Source organism: Symphodus melops (assembly GCF_947650265.1).
Source record: "Symphodus melops genome assembly, chromosome: 18".
Taxonomy (NCBI): domain Eukaryota; kingdom Metazoa; phylum Chordata; class Actinopteri; order Labriformes; family Labridae; genus Symphodus; species Symphodus melops.
Window position 1 is genome coordinate 21,253,316 of NC_136708.1, and position 18,600 is coordinate 21,271,915.

General features: G+C 39.7%; 2 protein-coding genes across 2 annotated transcripts in view; both read left to right on the forward strand.

The window, feature by feature from the left end:
- Positions 1–1,819, forward strand: part of LOC306838973 (uncharacterized protein) — a 21,689-nt gene extending 19,870 nt beyond the window's left edge. The window contains exons 10-11 of the mRNA XM_079367413.1: positions 546–638; positions 1,224–1,819. Coding sequence (XP_079223539.1) covers positions 546–638; positions 1,224–1,354 — 224 coding nt within the window. The 3' untranslated portion in view covers positions 1,355–1,819. The remainder of the gene's footprint in view (positions 1–545; positions 639–1,223) is intronic.
- Positions 1,820–2,345: 526 nt separating this feature from the next.
- Positions 2,346–15,725, forward strand: LOC306838974 (uncharacterized protein). The gene is made up of 14 exons (XM_079367414.1): positions 2,346–2,589; positions 5,023–5,289; positions 6,003–6,281; positions 6,522–6,815; positions 6,950–7,045; positions 7,174–7,191; positions 7,321–7,337; positions 11,905–12,184; positions 12,666–12,944; positions 13,944–14,237; positions 14,372–14,467; positions 14,596–14,613; positions 14,743–14,824; positions 15,407–15,725. The coding sequence occupies exons 1-13, from the start codon at positions 2,364–2,366 to the stop codon at positions 14,796–14,798; spliced, it is 2,220 nt and encodes a 739-aa protein (XP_079223540.1). The 5' UTR covers positions 2,346–2,363; the 3' UTR covers positions 14,799–14,824; positions 15,407–15,725.
- Positions 15,726–18,600: the final 2,875 nt, after the last annotated feature.

Below are 18,600 nucleotides of genomic sequence, written 5' to 3' on the forward strand. Positions count from 1 at the left end.
ACCAGTCGACCTTCGTTCTTACCCTCACCTATGGTCATGACCAAAAGAACGAGATCTCTGATACTAGCGGCTGAAATGGGCTTAGAGTTGCAGGGCGCACCCTTAGAGATGGAGTAGAGCTGCTGCTCCTCCACATCGAGAGGAGTCAGCTGAGTTGGCTTCCGCCTCTGGTCCGAATGCCCCCTGGACGCCTCCCTAGGTGTTGCTGGCATGTCCCTTCAGTAGGAGGCCTCGGGGTCGACCCAGGACACGCTGGAGAAACTGTCTCTGGGTCCCACCAGAAGAGCGGGAGGAAGTGTCTGGGGCGTGGAAGGTTTGTCAAAATCTCTCACAGAGCGAAACATCAACATGTAAAGAACAAAGACTGGAAGATTAATCAAACAGATACAGAATTAATTTACAGACAAGTGGAGATTCAGCTGAACAGCAGCAGGACAAACAGTTTATTTACAGGATGATGATTGTCTGCTTGTCACATGTTGTCTTCCTCTAACCTGCTTCATCTGCTCAGGTTGTAACTGTGTTTGTTGATTTGTGCTCAACAGTGAATCCCATGGTCACCATCATCATCCCCATCATCGCTGTCGTGCTTCTCGCCTTCGCTGTCATTGGATACAAGGTTTACAGACTCAGAAAATGTAAGAGACAAAAACAAAATTCTGTTTGTTTTTAAACTTTAATTTTTGAGTTGCAACTTTTTATTAAGGAAAGAAGACTTTAATACTTGTTGTATCAAAATGTGTTTCAAACCGAAAGGAAATGGATTTTAAATGTTCTCAAATTCTGGCATATCGCGGCCCACTTCCTTGTTAGAGCACAGTTCTGTTTACATTCTCGTGGACCGTAATCAAGTTCACATGAATCCTGCCTGAGACCATGTCTTTGAACGGAACTCAGGTACAGTACGAGTGTGGTGCGTTTGTGTTCACACTGATCTAATGACCCTGACTTTAGGGTCAGGTGTACTCTGATCCAGACTCAGATCAGGGCCTGGGTCCCTGGTGTAAACCCCCCTAAAAAGAGAGATGAATTATAATATGGTTTGTCTGACATTTATATTTTAGTAAACGAGACAAAGTTAAGCTGTGTGCTTAAGTCAAGATACATGCGTCAGTTGAAGGTTTAAATCCTGGAGTTAAGTTTCTAGAAGAGGAGATGAAATAATATTCAGTCTTTTTGACTCACGTGAGAACTAAAACGAGCTCTTTGTTTTTGTATTTCAGCTAAATGTGAGACGTCTTCTGAAAACAGCTCTGAGCTCGCTGAGAAGCTGAATCCAGAGTCTTATCAAGAACAGACCACCCTGCACCCTGTGAGTTTATCTGATCAGGACGTGGACGATTCTCACAGTTAAAAACGCCACTTAAAGCGCCGTGCTGAAGAAGCGTGTTTGTTTCTCACTTCTCATCTGTCCTGCTGTCTGAAGACTCGTTGGACACTTTAATGCTGATCTGACTATCACTTTATTTCTCACTGTTTGCACTACCTCCATCTTAAACACTACTGTACATACATAAACATAAACACACGTTCAGATTGTCAACACTCTTTATTTCTTCTGTACAGCTCTAATTACTGATGTTCCTTCACTTTTTATAGATTTCTATTAAATTGCACTTATATTTGTACAAGGTGTAAAAGTCTATTTTTTTTATTGCACAGGTTTTATTTTTATATTCTTATTCATGTAGGGAGCTTCCTTAATCTTTGTTGTGGTTCTATGTAAGGGAGGAGGGGACAGTGGTCGTTTATTGTAATAAATGTTTTGTGTCTTGTATATTGAATGTCCCTCTGGATCAATAAAGTTTCTATCTATCGATCTTCCTGAGTTCATTGGGTGTTTCTGGTCTTGTAACATCAGCCTCCTTCACCCAGGTGACCCATCCGGGGTTAATCAAGTCGCAGGTTTCATCTGAGCAGCAGCAATCCACGAGCTCGCCCTCTTTATCCAAAACCAGCGAGTGGCTCTCCTCTTTACAGTTCCTGTTACACCAAGACCTGTCAGAGCTTTGCAGAGAGAGCGCCCAGCAGACCCCCGACGACCCTTCAACCAGCTCACAAAGAACCCGCCAGCCTCGCTCTCTACACTGCTCCACCAGCTCCAGGTATGAGACCAGTTTCCACACATCAACATCCTCCATGTGATCTTTCCAGGGCTCAGTCAGCTCCAAACTAGTTCAGGATCATTTAAGCTGTCAGATAAAGCTGGATCTGTAAAGTGTGGTCTGATGTTATTTCACTCAAACCTTCTTTTGTGTGTCAGTGATCGTCCTGACAGTCGGCCTAATATGTGCTAAGACCTGTGTGTAGACCTCGACTGAAGAGTTCTGTGACACACTGAAATGTGTTGTCACATTTTGGTTATGGTGTTTGGTGCTTTGTATAAATGTTACACAAACCAATCGTTTCTGTATTTGTTGAAAGATTTTCTTTTAGAGTCATTTCTGTTTAACCACAAGGGGGCAGCACTTCCCCTGCTGACTGTGCTGTGTGTTGTTGCTATGGTTACAGCGCTCCGCTTCAGTCTGGCAGAAGCGAGAGACTCAACAACAGCAGCCGACTCAATCTGTGTTTTGTTATCTTCTCCAGGTCAGTAGCTTAAGTTTAAAAACACAATTTTCGGTGGATTATGTGTAATATTTATAGTTTTGTTGGTGTTCTAACACGTTGTAAAGATTAGTTCTGTTTAGAGAGCATTAACAGATAAGAGAGCTAGCAGACTAAAGTGGCTCGTGCGTGACCGTTAATTTTCCGTTTTAATACTTTGTGACTTTTTGTTGGTTAAAATCTCTTTGTACAATTAAATATTCAATATTATGTGTTTATCTAGTAGTTGCCAGTTAACATGGGCTTTGCCCATTTATAATATTGCAGTTGCAAAATAGTAATTTAGTTAATTTGACCTTATGCTTGTGTATGGGTTTGGTATTGGATATGTGGTATTGTAAATTTGTGTTTAAATTGCACATGATAAGAACTAACATACATTTGAGTATGTTTTTAAATCTAAACATTTGTTTAAATAAACAGTCTGGCAGAAGCGAGAGACTCAACAACAGCAGCGACTCAATCTGTGTTTTATCTTCTCCAGTCACTTGAAGCTGTGCACAGGTACATTCCTGTACCTGTTACAGTTACACACAACACATGCAGAAAGAGATGAAGAAAATGAGGACTTCAAAAAGGTCCAAGACGTCCTCCTTCAGCTGATTTAATAACATTATGATTGTGCACACGTTTTTAAGTGTGTGATAATCACTGTGTGGCCACATTGAGTTACTGCAGGACAGGAGAGCAGCTCACTATAATTTATATCAAACTATATTTATATCTGGATTAGGATTTTTTATTTTAAATCACAGAGCAGACAAAAAAAAGACTCAACTACATCCCTACAGATTATCCCTGAATCTGACCTTTGAACTCTCATGAAAGGCTACATTTGTTCTTAAAACTTCAAATTAGACAAAATGTATCAAAATAATCTGATCAGTTTAAGGTTTAACTCTACTATAATCAATAAATAAAGTTCTCTGACAAATACTGAAAAAGAAGTGGAGTTAAGTTTCACTTTCATTTAAAAACCTGTCAGAGTCAGTTAAACCGAGTTACTAGTGACGTCGATGCTCAGGCTGAATTCCTATTGGCTGAAACGGAGACTGAAGTCATTTTACCCTCAGAGCTCGAGCTGGAAACATGCAGAGAAGAGAAAACTTTATTAAAAACATAAAGGATGTAAATTGAACAAAGCTGAAGACTTCACAGGTCACAATGAAGACTCTGATGTTTGTGGCTCTCGTGGGATTTTTCCTCCACGACACGACGGCAGGTGAGTTCAGATTAAAGAAGATTTAATGGAAAGAGAGAAATGTTGCATGTCTTTATAAATTGTTCATCTCTTATTTATAAATGTGAACTCTTTTATAGAGTATCTTAAATTCACCTTTTAATTGGCAGCTTGCACATTGACTCTTTGTGTTTTATTTCTCACATCAGCATTATTTACACACATTGAGGTAAGTTAGGCCAAGACCGTTACTTTTATAGCGCTGCAGCCTCCGTGTTTTATTAATTCGCCATTATAAAGTATTCCATCACAATACAAACTATACTCATTCACTCAAAATAGAAGGAGGCTACAGGCATATATTGCGGTGTATTCATGGTCTCACTCTTTATCAACTTGTAAACAAACTATTCGCCTTTCCTGCATATCAAACCAAGCATAAAGTCTTTGTCTAAAGCTTTTCTGTTTCCTGCCACATCCTGTTTGAGACAGAGCTACTGGCTGCTTCACCTCATGTTTTTTTTTTTTTAGTGCGGTTAAAAGTCTCGTGAGTGTTAATGTAACACATTTAAAGCAGTTTGATCCTTCATATTACTGTGTTGTTTTCTGACTGTGGGGCTGATGAGAGTCTCTGTTATGGGAGGAGACTCTACTAACTGAGCCACAGCCGCCATTAGTGTGCATTCAGACATCATGCAGGATTCAGAAATGATCCGTAATTTAAAGACAGAGTTGGTCATTTTCTCCAGATACACTTTTTCAAATGTTTTTCTAAAGTTAGACACATTTATCAGACCTCGACATCAGAATCTCTCTCAGGTTGTTCTCCATCCTTCACCCACAAATAAACATGTTTACTGATCCACACAAGCACCAATAATCACAAACACACACACGAGGACGAATCATAAGATGTCAAGACCTTAATAAATAAACATGTTTCAGTGAAAGTCAGGAACATGACTGCATCACTTGAAGATTTGATTTATTGAATCAATCATTTCAGTATCCAAACATTTTCTACCACATGAATCAGAAATATGAGAAGAAGAGTTCCAGGAGAACTTTTTCTTTTCCTCTCTAAATGAATGAGAGGATTTAATGAGAGCACAGAGAGGATCAGGTTTGGTTGAATGTTCTGGAAGTGTTTTTGATTCTGTGTGCTGGATCATAACTTTTGTTCAATGATGCAAAAAGTTTCAGATTAAACTGATGAAAACATTTTGTCCTTACAGTGATTCACTCTCTGAAGATATTTGTAACGGCGTCTTCTGAAGTCCCAAACTTCCCAGAGTTTGTGGGTGTTGGGATGGTTGATGATATTCAGATAGGATACTACGACAGTAACGCCAAGAGAGTCGAACCCAAACAGAGCTGGGCGAACAGAATCACAGAAGATGAGCCTCAGTTCTGGGAGGGTCAGACTGGGAGAGGTCTACGTCACCATGAGCGGTTGAAATTCCAACTTGACAATTTGAAGCAGCTTTTCAACCAAACTGAAGGTTTGTTTATGATTCACTTTATACTGAAATATATTATATTAGATATTATTAATATTGTTCATATTTTGATCCTGTATTTTAGTGAACAGATGTTACCACACACACACACACACTAATGAATTTTAGACTTTCTGCTCAGTGTCTCTCAGACTAAAGAAGTCATTGAAAGATTTAATCTCAGCCTCTGAGAAGTTGTGACGGACTCATTTGACTTTTTATTGACATTGAGAATCAAACATTTATTGATTTATTAAAAATCTGATACATAATCTATAATAATAATAATAAAAAGAAACAGAGGACATCAGGACACACAGACTGTCTCCCAGTCTCCATACTGGTCCTGCTGGTCTTATATTGTGAGCAGCTGTAGTAACACACTGCTGAAGTGTGTGAGGGCCGAGCAGGACGAGTCTACAGACCTGATCCTGGACTGAGACTGAGACAGTCCAGGATCAGTTTCATCATCAGTTTCAGTGTGTGTGTTTCTAAAACTTTATAGTGATCTCAGTTTGTCTATGATGTAATCTCTCTCTCTCTCTCTCTCTCTCTCTCTCTCTCGCTCGCTCGCTCTCTCTCTCTCTCTCTCTCTCTCTCTCTCTCTCTCTCTCTCTCTCTCTCTCTCTCTCTCTCTCTCTCTCTCTCTCTCTCTCTCTCTCTCTCTCTCTCTCCCCCTCCCTCTCTCTCTCCCCCTCCCTCTCTCTCTCTCTCAGGTGTTCACATTGCCCAGAATATGCACGGCTGTGAGTGGGATGATGACACTGGAGAGGTTAATGGTCACTATCAGTATGGTTATGATGGAGAAGACTTCATAGTTCTGGATCTGAAGACAATGACGTGGATCGCTCCACAACAGAAGGCTGTCGTCACCAAACAGAGTTGGGATCAAGACAAAGTTCGACTAGATCGTCTTAAGTACTACATCACCGTGGAGTGTATTAACTGGCTGAAGAAGTTTGTGAACTTTGGGAGGAGCTCTCTGATGAGAACAGGTAGGATCAAATGGAGTGATGATCTTCATCACTCCATGTGAACCCTCCTCACCTCTCTTCTTCTCTTTCTTCCCCTCTGACCCTCTCTTCTTTGAATTACACTTTAAGAAGCTGGATTTTCATTCCAGTCTCTTTTTTTATCAGTACATTTAAAGAGTGAGCTCAAACATGAGTGCTAACAGTGTTTAACATTAAATCCTGATAAATAAACTAGAATGTGTCTTCCTGTTTGTTCTCCAGACCTCCCCACAGTGTCTCTCCTCCAGAAGACTCCCTCCTCTCGGATCACCTGCCACGCTACAGGTTTCTACCCCGCCAGAGCCGTGATGTTCTGGAGGAAAGATGGAGAGGAGCTTTATGAGGACGTGGACCACGGAGAGATCCTCCCCAACCACGACGCCTCCTTCCAGATGAGCGTTGACCTTGAACTGCCCTCTGATGACTGGGGGAAGTACGAGTGTGTGTTTAAGCTCTCTGGTGTGAAGGAGGAGATCATCACCAAACTGGACAAACGAGACATCAAGACCAACTACGGTAAGACCTGGATGAGAAGTGATGAAGACGGGACGAGCTGACTGACAGACGGACAAACGTAGTCTTTAATGAGTGTGTCTTTAAGCTGTTTCATCTCACAGGTTGTGTGACTGTGTTTGGTTTGTGTTCAACAGTGAATCCTCTCATCATGACCATCGTCATCATCGCTGCTGTTCTTCTTCTTGTCATCATCGTCTGTGCAGCTGGATTCTTCCTGAAGAAGAGAAATGGTGAGAGAGCAAAGAGGAAACATTCAAACATGTTTTCTAGATTTACATCTGGTGATTAGTTTTGATGAGGTGACCTTCAATGACCTTTAATAAAATTAATCAATAATAATCTTTTTGTTTTGTTTCAGCCAAACGCCCTCCATCCCGTGAGTAGAACTTGATTTTATTATATGAAGTCAGATCTTAAAAGCAGTCTGTAAATGAAAAAGGGTTTCTGGTGTAAATGATGGTTTCAGAGTCAGATGTGTGCTAACATTGTGTTTCTGATCTCACAGCGGTAAACGACCCGGCTGTGGAGCAACAAGAAATGCTTCCACCTAAAAACTCCTAAAAGACAAAGAGACGACTCTGAACTCAGTGAGTTCCATGAAATGAGCCTTTAATTCAGGATGTAGTCTTTGTTCTCGTGGCGTGTTGTGCTCAGTCAGGTCGACTCTGCTGCTTTGTAAATTGCATAAAAAATGATGATGAATATTTTTTTAATTTCATGTTGATCTTTGTTCTCTGAAGGTTTACAGGAACGTTCTGCCATGAAACTAGGAGCAGACCCAACACGCTCTCCTGGGAATTAATTGGCTATCATCGTATGAGACATGGAAGTAATCAGAGTTGGGAATTTAAATTTGAATCTTTGAAATACAAAGAAAACGAATTAGAAAAGTTGACAAATGCATTACAAATCCGCTCCAACATTAGGGTTGTTTGGTGACGCTAGTTTCAAATATAAAAGGCTTTCAGCCGACAAAAGATGCTTAAAAAAAGTTAAATCATAAATGAATGATTTATTTTTTGTTCTCATGGAGAGAAGAGAATCTGTGACGCCATCACGCCGCTTTTCATGTGTCAAAGAAGTATTTGTGTTTTGATCTATAATCCATCATAGTTTGAGTTTTATACTTCTGCTGCTTCTGGAGCAGAAGTTGGGTTTTGTATTTGGAAAGGTGCCATGGCACTTCTCGAGTGCTGCAGAGGTGTCCTTGTGCAAGGCATTGAACCCCCAACCGCTCTGCTGCGCTCCCTGTGTAGCAGCCCTACGCTGACGTCTCTCCACTGATGCACGTCCACAGTTTGTACATGTGTGTGATAGAGAGATAGATAGATAGATAGATAGATAGATAGATAGATAGATAGATAGATAGATAGATAGATAGATAGATAGATAGATAGATAGATAGATACTTTATTGATTCCGAGGGAAATTCAAGGCATCCAGTAGCAATATACAGACAGACAGGACACAAGACATTAGTTACAATACACACCCGCTGTCCCCCCTCCCCTCTGTATACAAAATCCCCAAACAAGATTTAGGAGCCCCTATGTGACTAAGAGTAAACATAATTACTGGTTAAACCTGTGCAGTTAGCATTAGCATTAGACTTAAAGTTATATAGCATAAACCTACATAACCTGTGAAGGAGGGAAAAACATGTGTGCTGGTTAAAAGAGACCTGTAAACAGTTTAAGCCTTCGACACAAAAGTGCTGACCTTCTAGAAACTGGTTACATGTGCATGTACAGAGGTGTTTGAGGTAGTGCCAGAGGTGTGAGTACAGTCATTAAACAGTCAATGCGGGGATGCAGACTGGGTCATTAAAGTGCTCAGCAGCATAAAGGAGCAGTGATTAGCATTAAGTATCCAAAACAATAAGGTGAAACCAGGAGTGATTAGGGTGATTGTCATTAAAGTACCCAACTATAGATGAACAGATTAGCATTGAGGAGCACGTCTCAATAACCAGAGTGTAAAAACAGATTTCCCCTCAGGGATTAATAAAGTGTTAAATACCAGTAACATACATGATGATATGTTGAATCAGTGATCCTGGCCGCTGTGCACACTCACTCAGTTACAAACAGTACACGCTTTGTTTTCCAGTTGTGTGAATATTACCGCTTATTTCTGCATAAAATGTGTTGATTTTAACGAGGCTCCGAGAATTATAATGTTTGTGTTTAAGGTTTCATTAGTGATCAGGACTTTGTGATATCTGTTTTTAAATGAAGTAGAAATGCTTCAGCTGATAACACATTGATCTGATGAAAAGAAACGTTAGTTTTATTTGAGTTAAGATCTTGAATGATTGTTGGATGTTGAATGTTTCTCTGTAAATATTTATCTACTAATGAGAATAATTGAATGATTTATTGTAAGTTGTGAATCATTCAAAATGTAGCATCAACGCTCATTATCAGTTCTGAGGAGCAGGTTTCAGGCACAAAGAACTAAACAGAAGTGCAGAAGTGTGTTATTATCAATATATGAAAATAAAATCTATTTTTTCATGAAAAAGTGGGACTGCAGATTTTCTTTCACTTTTTTTCTGTTATTAAAAACTTGCTTCCCCTGTCCAACATTAAAAACTTGTTGGTCTTTGATAAGAAGTTCTGGTGTAAATTCAGTCAGGAAGACTTTATATTTGATTTCATGATCAGGTCTATCTCTCATTCATCCCTTTTTAAACTCTCACTCCCGTTTCCACTGTCATTCTCGAGCTGTCATTGGTTAATCAGCTGTCAGTGGTACTCATCTAACCAATGACATGGCGTTCCTCCGTCATTGTCAGCCAATCATTGTTCTTAAAACGTCACATTAGCCAACAAAATCTATCAAAATAATCTGATCATCTGAAGGTTTAACTCTACTATGATCAATAAATAAAGTCCTGTGTGTCTCTCAATGCTCCGACATGGACTGAAAAATAAGCAGAGTTAATTTTCACTTTCACTCACAACCTGTCTGAACGAGTTACTAGTGACGTCATGCTGAATTCCTATTGGCTGAGACGGAGATTTAAGTCATTCTACCCTCAGAGCTCGAGCTGGAAACATGCAGAGAAGAGAAAACTTTATTAAAAACATAAAGGATGTAAATTGAACAAATCTGAAGACTTCACAGGTCACAATGAAGACTCTGATGTTTGTGGCTCTCGTGGGATTTTTCCTCCACGACACGACGGCAGGTGAGTTCAGATTAAAGAAGATTTAATGGAAAGAGAGAAATGTCGCATGTCTTTATAAATTGTTCATCTCTAAAACTATTAACAGAGCATTTAAATTGAGTCTTTCAGTCCTTAATGACAGTTTAATGGTATATAATGTATTATTATTGTTGATGTGTTTTAGTTGTAAAAATAACCATCAAACGTCACTTCACGTGCGCCTCCAAATCAATGCCAACGAGCATGGATTAATTTAATCCGTTTCTAATCCAGAATTAAAGTGCCTTCTGAAATGGATCCTTTTAATTAATAACAAAGACTTAACAAACTATTGGTTCATTTGAATTCATATTCTGTAGTTCTTTATTACTGTCTTTTATTTGTACCTTCCTGTATGTACTGTATGTTTGTTTTTATTTAATCTGTTTTTAACTTTATTTCAATAGTTATTTTGTTTTTGTTTACCTGACTGTAGCCTAAATGGGCAATAATCAAACTCAGTGGGAACAAGTATCTGCCTGCTGTGTTTCTCTCCTGGACAGTAGGTATTAAGAGTACAGCATGGATAGTAGGTACTCTCTACTGCATTCTGCATCTACTTACATACACGACTAACCCTAACCCTATCAAAATCAGCATGCAGTGTATACTGTGTTCAAAAGTAGTATGTTATATGACTGTGAGTCTTTGGTTATTTTACAGTTTGCTTGGCCTGGTTAAACTGGTTTCTGCTCCTGGAATGCAGAAATAAATTAGGACTCAGTTCAAACATTAACACATCAGTAAGCTATTTCGATCTCTGACCTGGCACTTTGCTTTGTGTGAAACAGTACACAAGGTAGACTGGTCCGATACATACTGTACAATTTTCCTGTATCCGTATGACATCCTGGTATTTTTGGTATACTGCGAATCTCACAGTTGTTCGCTTACTACATACTGCAAACTGCATTTGGACCAAATCAGTACGGACTCCTAGTATAGTATGTGGTTTTGAAAACATCCACAGTCTGAATAAATACAGAAATAGTTTTAATCTGTGAAAGTAACAAATACATCCACAGCAGCCTCCACAATTAAACATTAATAAGGCTGCAAAGTTTGTAGATCTTTTCAAAGTGGAGACATTTATTCCTGTACAGATTCATCTCAAAACTTTTTTTTTTGTTCTAATCAGTTTTTATTTTTCTAAAGAGCAGATTAAAAACTGAACAATGATTGACATGAATGATAAATGGACTTGAGCTTGTATATTTCTTTTCTGGTCTTCTGACTACTCAAAACTCTTTTACACTGCAGTCACACCTACACATTCACACACTGATGGTAGAGGCTGCTGTGTGGTATCATCCATCAGAAGTAACTTATCCATTCATACACCACCACCAAAGCAGTGGGAGCAATGCAGGGTTAAGGGTCTTGCCTAAGGACACATCAGACATGTTGCTCAGCTGGGGATTGAACCTTGACCTCCAGTTGAGAGGCGATGACTCTACCAACTGAGCCACAGCCGCCCTCGACGTGCATTCAGACAGCAGGATTCAGAAATGAGCTGTAATTTAATGGAGAGTTGTTACAAGCTCGGGGAAAGAGGAGCAACATAAACACCAAGGTTTGATCTTCAACTAAGCAACATGTCTGAAACCTGCAATAGCAGACAAAAGCCCTGTTTCCACAGAGCGGTCCAGTTCGTCTCGGTCTGCAAACTGAATTGTAACATGTCCTACCACATGAATCAGAAATATGAGAAGAAGAGTTCCAGGAGAACTTTTTCTTTTCCTCTCTAAATGAATGAGAGGATTTAATGAGAGCACAGAGAGGATCAGGTTTGGTTCAATATTCTGGAAGTGTTTTTGATTCTGATCATAACTTTTGTTCAATGATGCAAAAAGTTTCATATTAAACTGATGAAAACATTTTGTCCTTACAGTGATTCACTCTCTGAAGTTTTTCTTCACGACGTTTTCTGAAGTCCCAAACCTCCCAGAGTTTGTGGCTGTTGTTGTGGTTGATGATATTCAGACAGGATACTACGACAGTAACACCAAGAGAGCAGAACCCAAACAGGACTGGATGAACAGAATGACAGAAGATGAGCCTCAGTTCATTGAGATGCTCAAGCAGAGAGCTGTGGATGAACAGCATTGGTCTAAGTTTCACCTTGAAAATTTAAAGCAGCGCTTCAACCACACTGAAGGTTTGTTTATGATTCACTTTATACTGAAAAAAGATTGTTTATTATTTTGATCCTGTAATTTACTGAAGAGATGTTACCAAACACACGTTTAATAAATTTAGATCATATTAATTTAGATGAATTAAAATCATATTCGATGAATTGAATATAGTTGAGATGAATTGAGTGTCTGTGTCATGATAAACTCTTTCATTGAAGGACTTTCTGCTCAGTGTCTCTCAGACTAAAGAAGTAATTGAAAGATTTAATCTCAGCCTCTGACAAGTTGTGACGGACTCGTTTGACTTTTTATTGACATTGATCAGATTCAAACATTTCATAATTGATTCTGTCTCTGACAGACGTGTCATTGGAGCATCTAGACTGGTCACGCCAAAGCGATTCCAATCCTGAAACACCGAATTAAGTTAGAAAAAGAACTTTATGTGTGTCTTTGATGTCATGAAAAAAGTGAATGCTTACCTCTCCTTCTCTCTCTCAGGTGTTCATATTTTCCAGATGATGATAGGCTGTGAGTGGGATGATGAGGCTGGAGAGGTTAATGGTTATGATCAGTTTGGTTATGATGGAGAAGACTTCATAGTTCTGGACGTGAAGACATTGACGTGGATCGCTCCACAACAACAGGCTGTCGTCACCAAACAGGAGTGGGATAAAGACAAAGCTCGATTACAGTTTATTAAGTACTTCTTCAACAAGCTGTGTGTTGATTGGCTGAAGAAGTTTGTGAACTTTGGGAGGAGCTCTCTGATGAGAACAGGTAGGATCAAATGACCTGATGGAGTTAAATTCTGACAATGTTCATCTTCTTCTTTTCTTGTTTATATTGTAATTGAACAATAAATATTTCATGTTTCTATCACACATGCTCTGTCTCTAACGGATATGGAGTGAACCCACTTGCAGCACAAATGAACCAGTGTTTCGTTTTTAAACAGTCTTTATTTAGCAGGTTTACGTAGGTAGACAACAGACCAGAAGAGGTGAGCTGGAGATACGAAGCTGATCTGTTGAGTCTTTCTGGTTGAGCAGGAACAGTCCAAACGCCAACCAGCCACAGGCAGACAAGGAACAGGAAACAGGCAGGCAATACTCGTGGTCATAAACAGAAGGCTAGTAGGTTTACCGGGGCTGAGACAAGAGACGATGGTCGGAGGCAGGTCGGGTCGATAACAGGTAGGCAAGCCGTGAATAAGTGCTGGAGAGTCAGGCATGGGAGCGAAGACAATCTGGCAAAGAGTGAGTGAAGTGAAGTTGCATATATACTGGCTTGATCGGAGATGACGAGCAGGTGAGAGCAGTTTGACTGTTGAGGTGTGTGACTGAGCAGCAGAGCAGACTGTGACACTGGGTGGATCTCAAGTCCCTTATTTGGACCGAGTGTCCTCCGAGTTGTCTCCTCCACTTGCGTCTTAGCCCCGCCCACCAGAGATGCACGGAGGAAACGAAGCCGAGGAGAGAGGACCGAGGAAATCAGCTTTAAGACGCATGAGACGTTGTTTCCTCGACCGCGTCACATGACGCCACATCAGCTGATCACGTTCAGCTGTCAATCAGCCGAACAGCTGTTTATGTCCACATAAACACGCACTGTATTATTAAAAATCAAACACACATACTGTATTACTTCTAATCAAACACACACACTGTATTATTTCTCATCAAATACACACAGTTACAGTGTTTAGTCTCTTTACCTGATAAAAACACCTGAAGAGGAACCTCTGGATTTTAATGTGTCTTCCTGTTTGTTCTCCAGACCTCCCCACAGTGTCTCTCCTCCAGAAGACTCCCTCCTCTCGGATCACCTGCCACGCTACAGGTTTCTACCCCAACAGAGCCGTGATGTTCTGGAGGAAAGATGGAGAGGAGCTTTATGAGCAGGTGGAGCACGGAGAGATCCTCCCCAACCACGACGACTCCTACCAGATGAGCGTTGACCTTGAACTGCCCTCTGATGACTGGGGGAAGTACGAGTGTGTGTTTAAGCTCTCTGGTGTGAAGGAGGAGATCGTCACCAAACTGGACAAACGAGACATCAAGACCAACTACGGTAAGACCTGGATGAGAAGTGATGAAGACGGGACGAGCTGACTGACAGACGGACAAACGTAGTCTTTAATGAGTGTGTCTTTAAGCTGTTTCATCTCACAGGTTGTGTGACTGTGTTTGGTTTGTGTTCAACAGTGAATCCTCCCATCATGACCATCGTCATCATCCTCGCTGTTCTTCTTCTTGTCATCATCGTCTGTGCAGCTGGATTCTTCCTGAAGAAGAGAAATGGTGAGAGAGCAAAGAGGAAACATTCAAACATGTTTGATAGATTTACATCTGGTGATTAGTTATGATGAGGTGACCTTCAATGACCTTCAAGGAAATTAATCAATAATAATCTTTTTGTTTTGTTTCAGCCAAACGCCCTCCATCCCGTGAGTAGAACTTGATTTTATTATATGAAGTCAGATCTTAAAAGCAGTCTGTAAATGAAAAAGGGTTTCTGGTGTAAATGATGGTTTCACAGTCAGATGTGTGCTAACATTGTGTTTCTGATCTCACAGCGGTAAACGACCCGGCTGTGGAGCAACAAGAAATGCTTCCACCTCAAAACTCCTAAAAGACAAAGAGACGTCTCTGAACTCAGTGAGTTCCATGAAATGAGCCTTTAATTCAGGATGTAGTCTTTGTTCTCGTTGTGTTTGGAAAGTCAGGTCGACTCTGCATGTAGAATTGCTGGGGTTTGCAGGAGCTCAAACTTTGCTTAAATAACAACAAACATGTAATCTCCCAAAGAAAAGAGAATTTTCTGAAGAAGAATCCCTTTAAGGATCATGAATTTTGATTACTTTATATGAACAATGCAACAAAGCTGGTTTAATAAGTGCCTCACACGGGGCACCATAATGTTGGGTTTCACAGGAGCTCATACAGGGCAGCCAAAATTAACATTTTGTTATCAAATGAACATTTTGAATTATCTTTATTAAAATAAATCCAAAATATTTTAAAATTAAGTTTAATGAACCTGAACCACTATAACATCAGGGAACAACCAAATATTACAATATCAGTCTCAATATTAATAATTAATAATCTGTATTTAATTGAAGGTGTGAAATCTGAACACAAAGTCCTTTCATAAATAATTTCATAAATTCTGAGAACAATAAAAGACAACTGCTTTTATTCATCCCAAACCTCACATCTATGTGTTACATGTTTCAGAGCATGCTGGGAGTATCTGCAAAGCATGCTGGGAGTAAGAGTCTTTTGTCACGGTTCTCCAAAGGGACACAAGCCTGGATTTTGTCTGGCATTCTGGCTGGACCCAACAACAGCCACAGGCAGCGAGAAAAGAGAGTCACCGGTGAATGAGGAGGAGGAATCAGGAAGAAGAGGAAGCCTAACCATTTTTAAACCCTGTGTGTGTTTGAATCTGTTTCTGGGTCCTGTCGTGTTTTTTGTTTTTTGTGTAATTTTTTCATGTACAAGTTGTTTTTCTTTCTTTTTGGTTGTTACAGTCATTCTTTAAATCTGTTTTTTTTTTTCAATCTACATGAAGGAGATTGTGTCTTTGTTAATGTTAAAAGTTGAAGACTCACTTTCGTTGTAAAAAAGTGTCTTTGAAGTGAAGGGAGATGATTTAAAGAAAGGAGCTTAAATGATGCAATGACCTTTGACTTTGATGTCATAATGTGAACTTGTGGATAAACTGCAAAGAAAAAGTGATGATAAATATTTTTTTTACTTAAATGAAGTGCCTTGATTTCAACGAGGCTCAGAGAATTATAATGTTTGTGTTGAAGGTTTTTTCATTAGTGATCAGGACTCTGTGATATCTGTTTTTAAATGAAGTTGAAATGCTTCAGCTGATAACACATTGATCTGATGAAAAGAAACGTTAGTTTTATTTGAGTTAAGATCTTGAATGATTGTTGGATGTTGAATGTTTCTCTGTAAATATTTATCTACTAATGAGTATAATTTACTGATTTATTTTAAGTTGTGAATCATTCAAAATGTAGCATCAACGCTCATTATCAGTTCTTTCATTCACACACAGTTTCTGAATAAATGAGGAGCAGGTTTCAGGCACAAAGAACTAAACAGATATGCAGAAGTGTGTTTTTAAGTATATGATATTGTTAAATTGTTACTGCTTCCTTAATCTTTGTTGTGGTTCTATGTAAGTACAGTGGTCGTTTACTGTAATAAATGTTTTGTGTCTTGTATATTGAATGTCCCTCTGGATCAATAAAGTTTCTATCTATCGATCTTCCTGAGTTCATTGGGTGTTTCTGGTCTTGTAACATCAGCCTCCTTCACCCAGGTGACCCATCCGGGGTTAATCAAGTGGCAGGTTTCATCTGAGCAGCAGCAATCCACGAGCTCGCCCTCTTTATCCAAAACCAGCGAGTGGCTCTCCTCTTTACAGTTCCTGTTACACCAAGACCTGTCAGAGCTTTGCAGAGAGAGCGCCCAGCAAACCCCCGACGACCCTTCAACCAGCTCACAAAGAACCCGCCAGCCTCGCTCTCTACACTGCTCCACCTGCTCCAGGTATGAGACCAGTTTCCACACATCAACATCCTCCATGTGATCTTTCCAGGGCTCAGTCAGCTCCAAACGAGTTCAGGATCATTTAAGCTGTCAGATAAAGCTGGATCTGTAAAGTGTGGTCTGATGTTATTTCACTCAAACCTTCTTTTGTGTGTCAGTGATCGTCCTGACAGTCGGCCTAATCTGTGCTAAGACCTGTGTGTAGACCTCGACTGAAGAGTTCTGTGACACACTGAAATGTGTTGTCACATTTTGGTTATGGTGTTTGGTGCTTTGTATAAATGTTACACAAACGAATCTATTCTGTATTTGTTGAAAGATTTTCTTTTAGAGTCATTTCTGTTTAACCACAAGGGGGCAGCACTTCCCCTGCTGACTGTGCTGTGTGTTGTTGCTATGGTTACAGCGCTCCGCTTCAGTTTGTCAGAAGCGAGAGACTCAACAACAGCAGCCGACTCAATCTGTGTTTTGTTATCTTCTCCAGGTCAGTAGCTTCAGTTTAAAAACACAATTTTGGGTGGATTATGTGTAATATTTATAGTTTTGTTGGTGTTCTAATACGTTGTAAAGATTAGTTCTGTTTAGAGAGCATTAACAGATAAGAGAGCTAGCAGACTAAAGTGGCTCGTGCGTGACCGTTAATTTTCCGTTTGAATACTTTGTGACTTTTTGTTGGTTAAAACCTCTTTGTACAATTAAATGTTCAATATTATGTGTTTATCTAGTAGTTGCCAGTTAACATGGGCTTTGCCCATTTATAATATTGCAGTTGCAAAATAGTAATTTAGTTAATTTGACCTTATGCTTGTGTATGGGTTTGGTATTGGATATGTGGTATTGTAAATTTGTGTTTAAATTGCACATGATAAGAACTAACATACATTTGAGTATGTTTTTGAATCTAAACATTTGTTTAAATAAACAGTGTGGCAGAAGCGAGAGACTCAACAACAGCAGCGACTCAATCTGTGTTTTATCTTCTCCAGTCACTTGAAGCTGTGCACAGGTACATTCCTGTACCTGTTACAGTTACACACAACACATGCAGAAAGAGATCAAGAAAATGAGGACTTCAAAAAGGTCCAAGACGTCCTCCTTCAGCTGATTTAATAACATTATAATTGTGCACACGTTTTTAAGTGTGTGATAATCACTGTGTGGCCACATTGAGTTACTGCAGGACAGGAGAGCAGCTCACTATAACTTATATCAAACTATATTTATATCTGGATTAGGATTTTTTATTTTAAATCACAGAGCAGACAAAAAAAGACTCAACTACATCCCTACAGATTATCCCTGAATCTGACCTTTGAACTCTCATGAAAGGCTACATTTGTTCTTAAAACTTCACATTAGACAACAAAACATAAAAATAATAGATAGATAGATAGATAGATAGATAGATAGATAGATAGATAGATAGATAGATAGATACTTTATTGATCCCGAGGGAAATTCAGGGCATCCAGTAGCAGTATACAGACAGGCAGGACACAAGACATTGGTTACAGTACAAAACATCGTTACAATACACACCCGCTGTCCCCCCTCCCCTCTCTATACAATAATCCCCCAAACAAGATTTAGCAGCCCCTATGTGACTAAGAGTAAAGGTTAAACCTGTGCAGTTGGCATTAGTATTAGACTTGAAACTTATATAGCATAATGTACCTAACCTGTGAGGAGAGAAAAACAAGTGTGCTGTGTGTGCTGGGTGTATGTACAGAGGTCTTTGAGCTTATGCCCGAGGTGTGAGTACAGTCGTTAAACAGTCGTTAAACAGTCAATGCAGTGATTTGCATTAAGTGTCCTAAACAAAGAGGTGAGACCATGGATGATTAGGGTGATTGCCATTA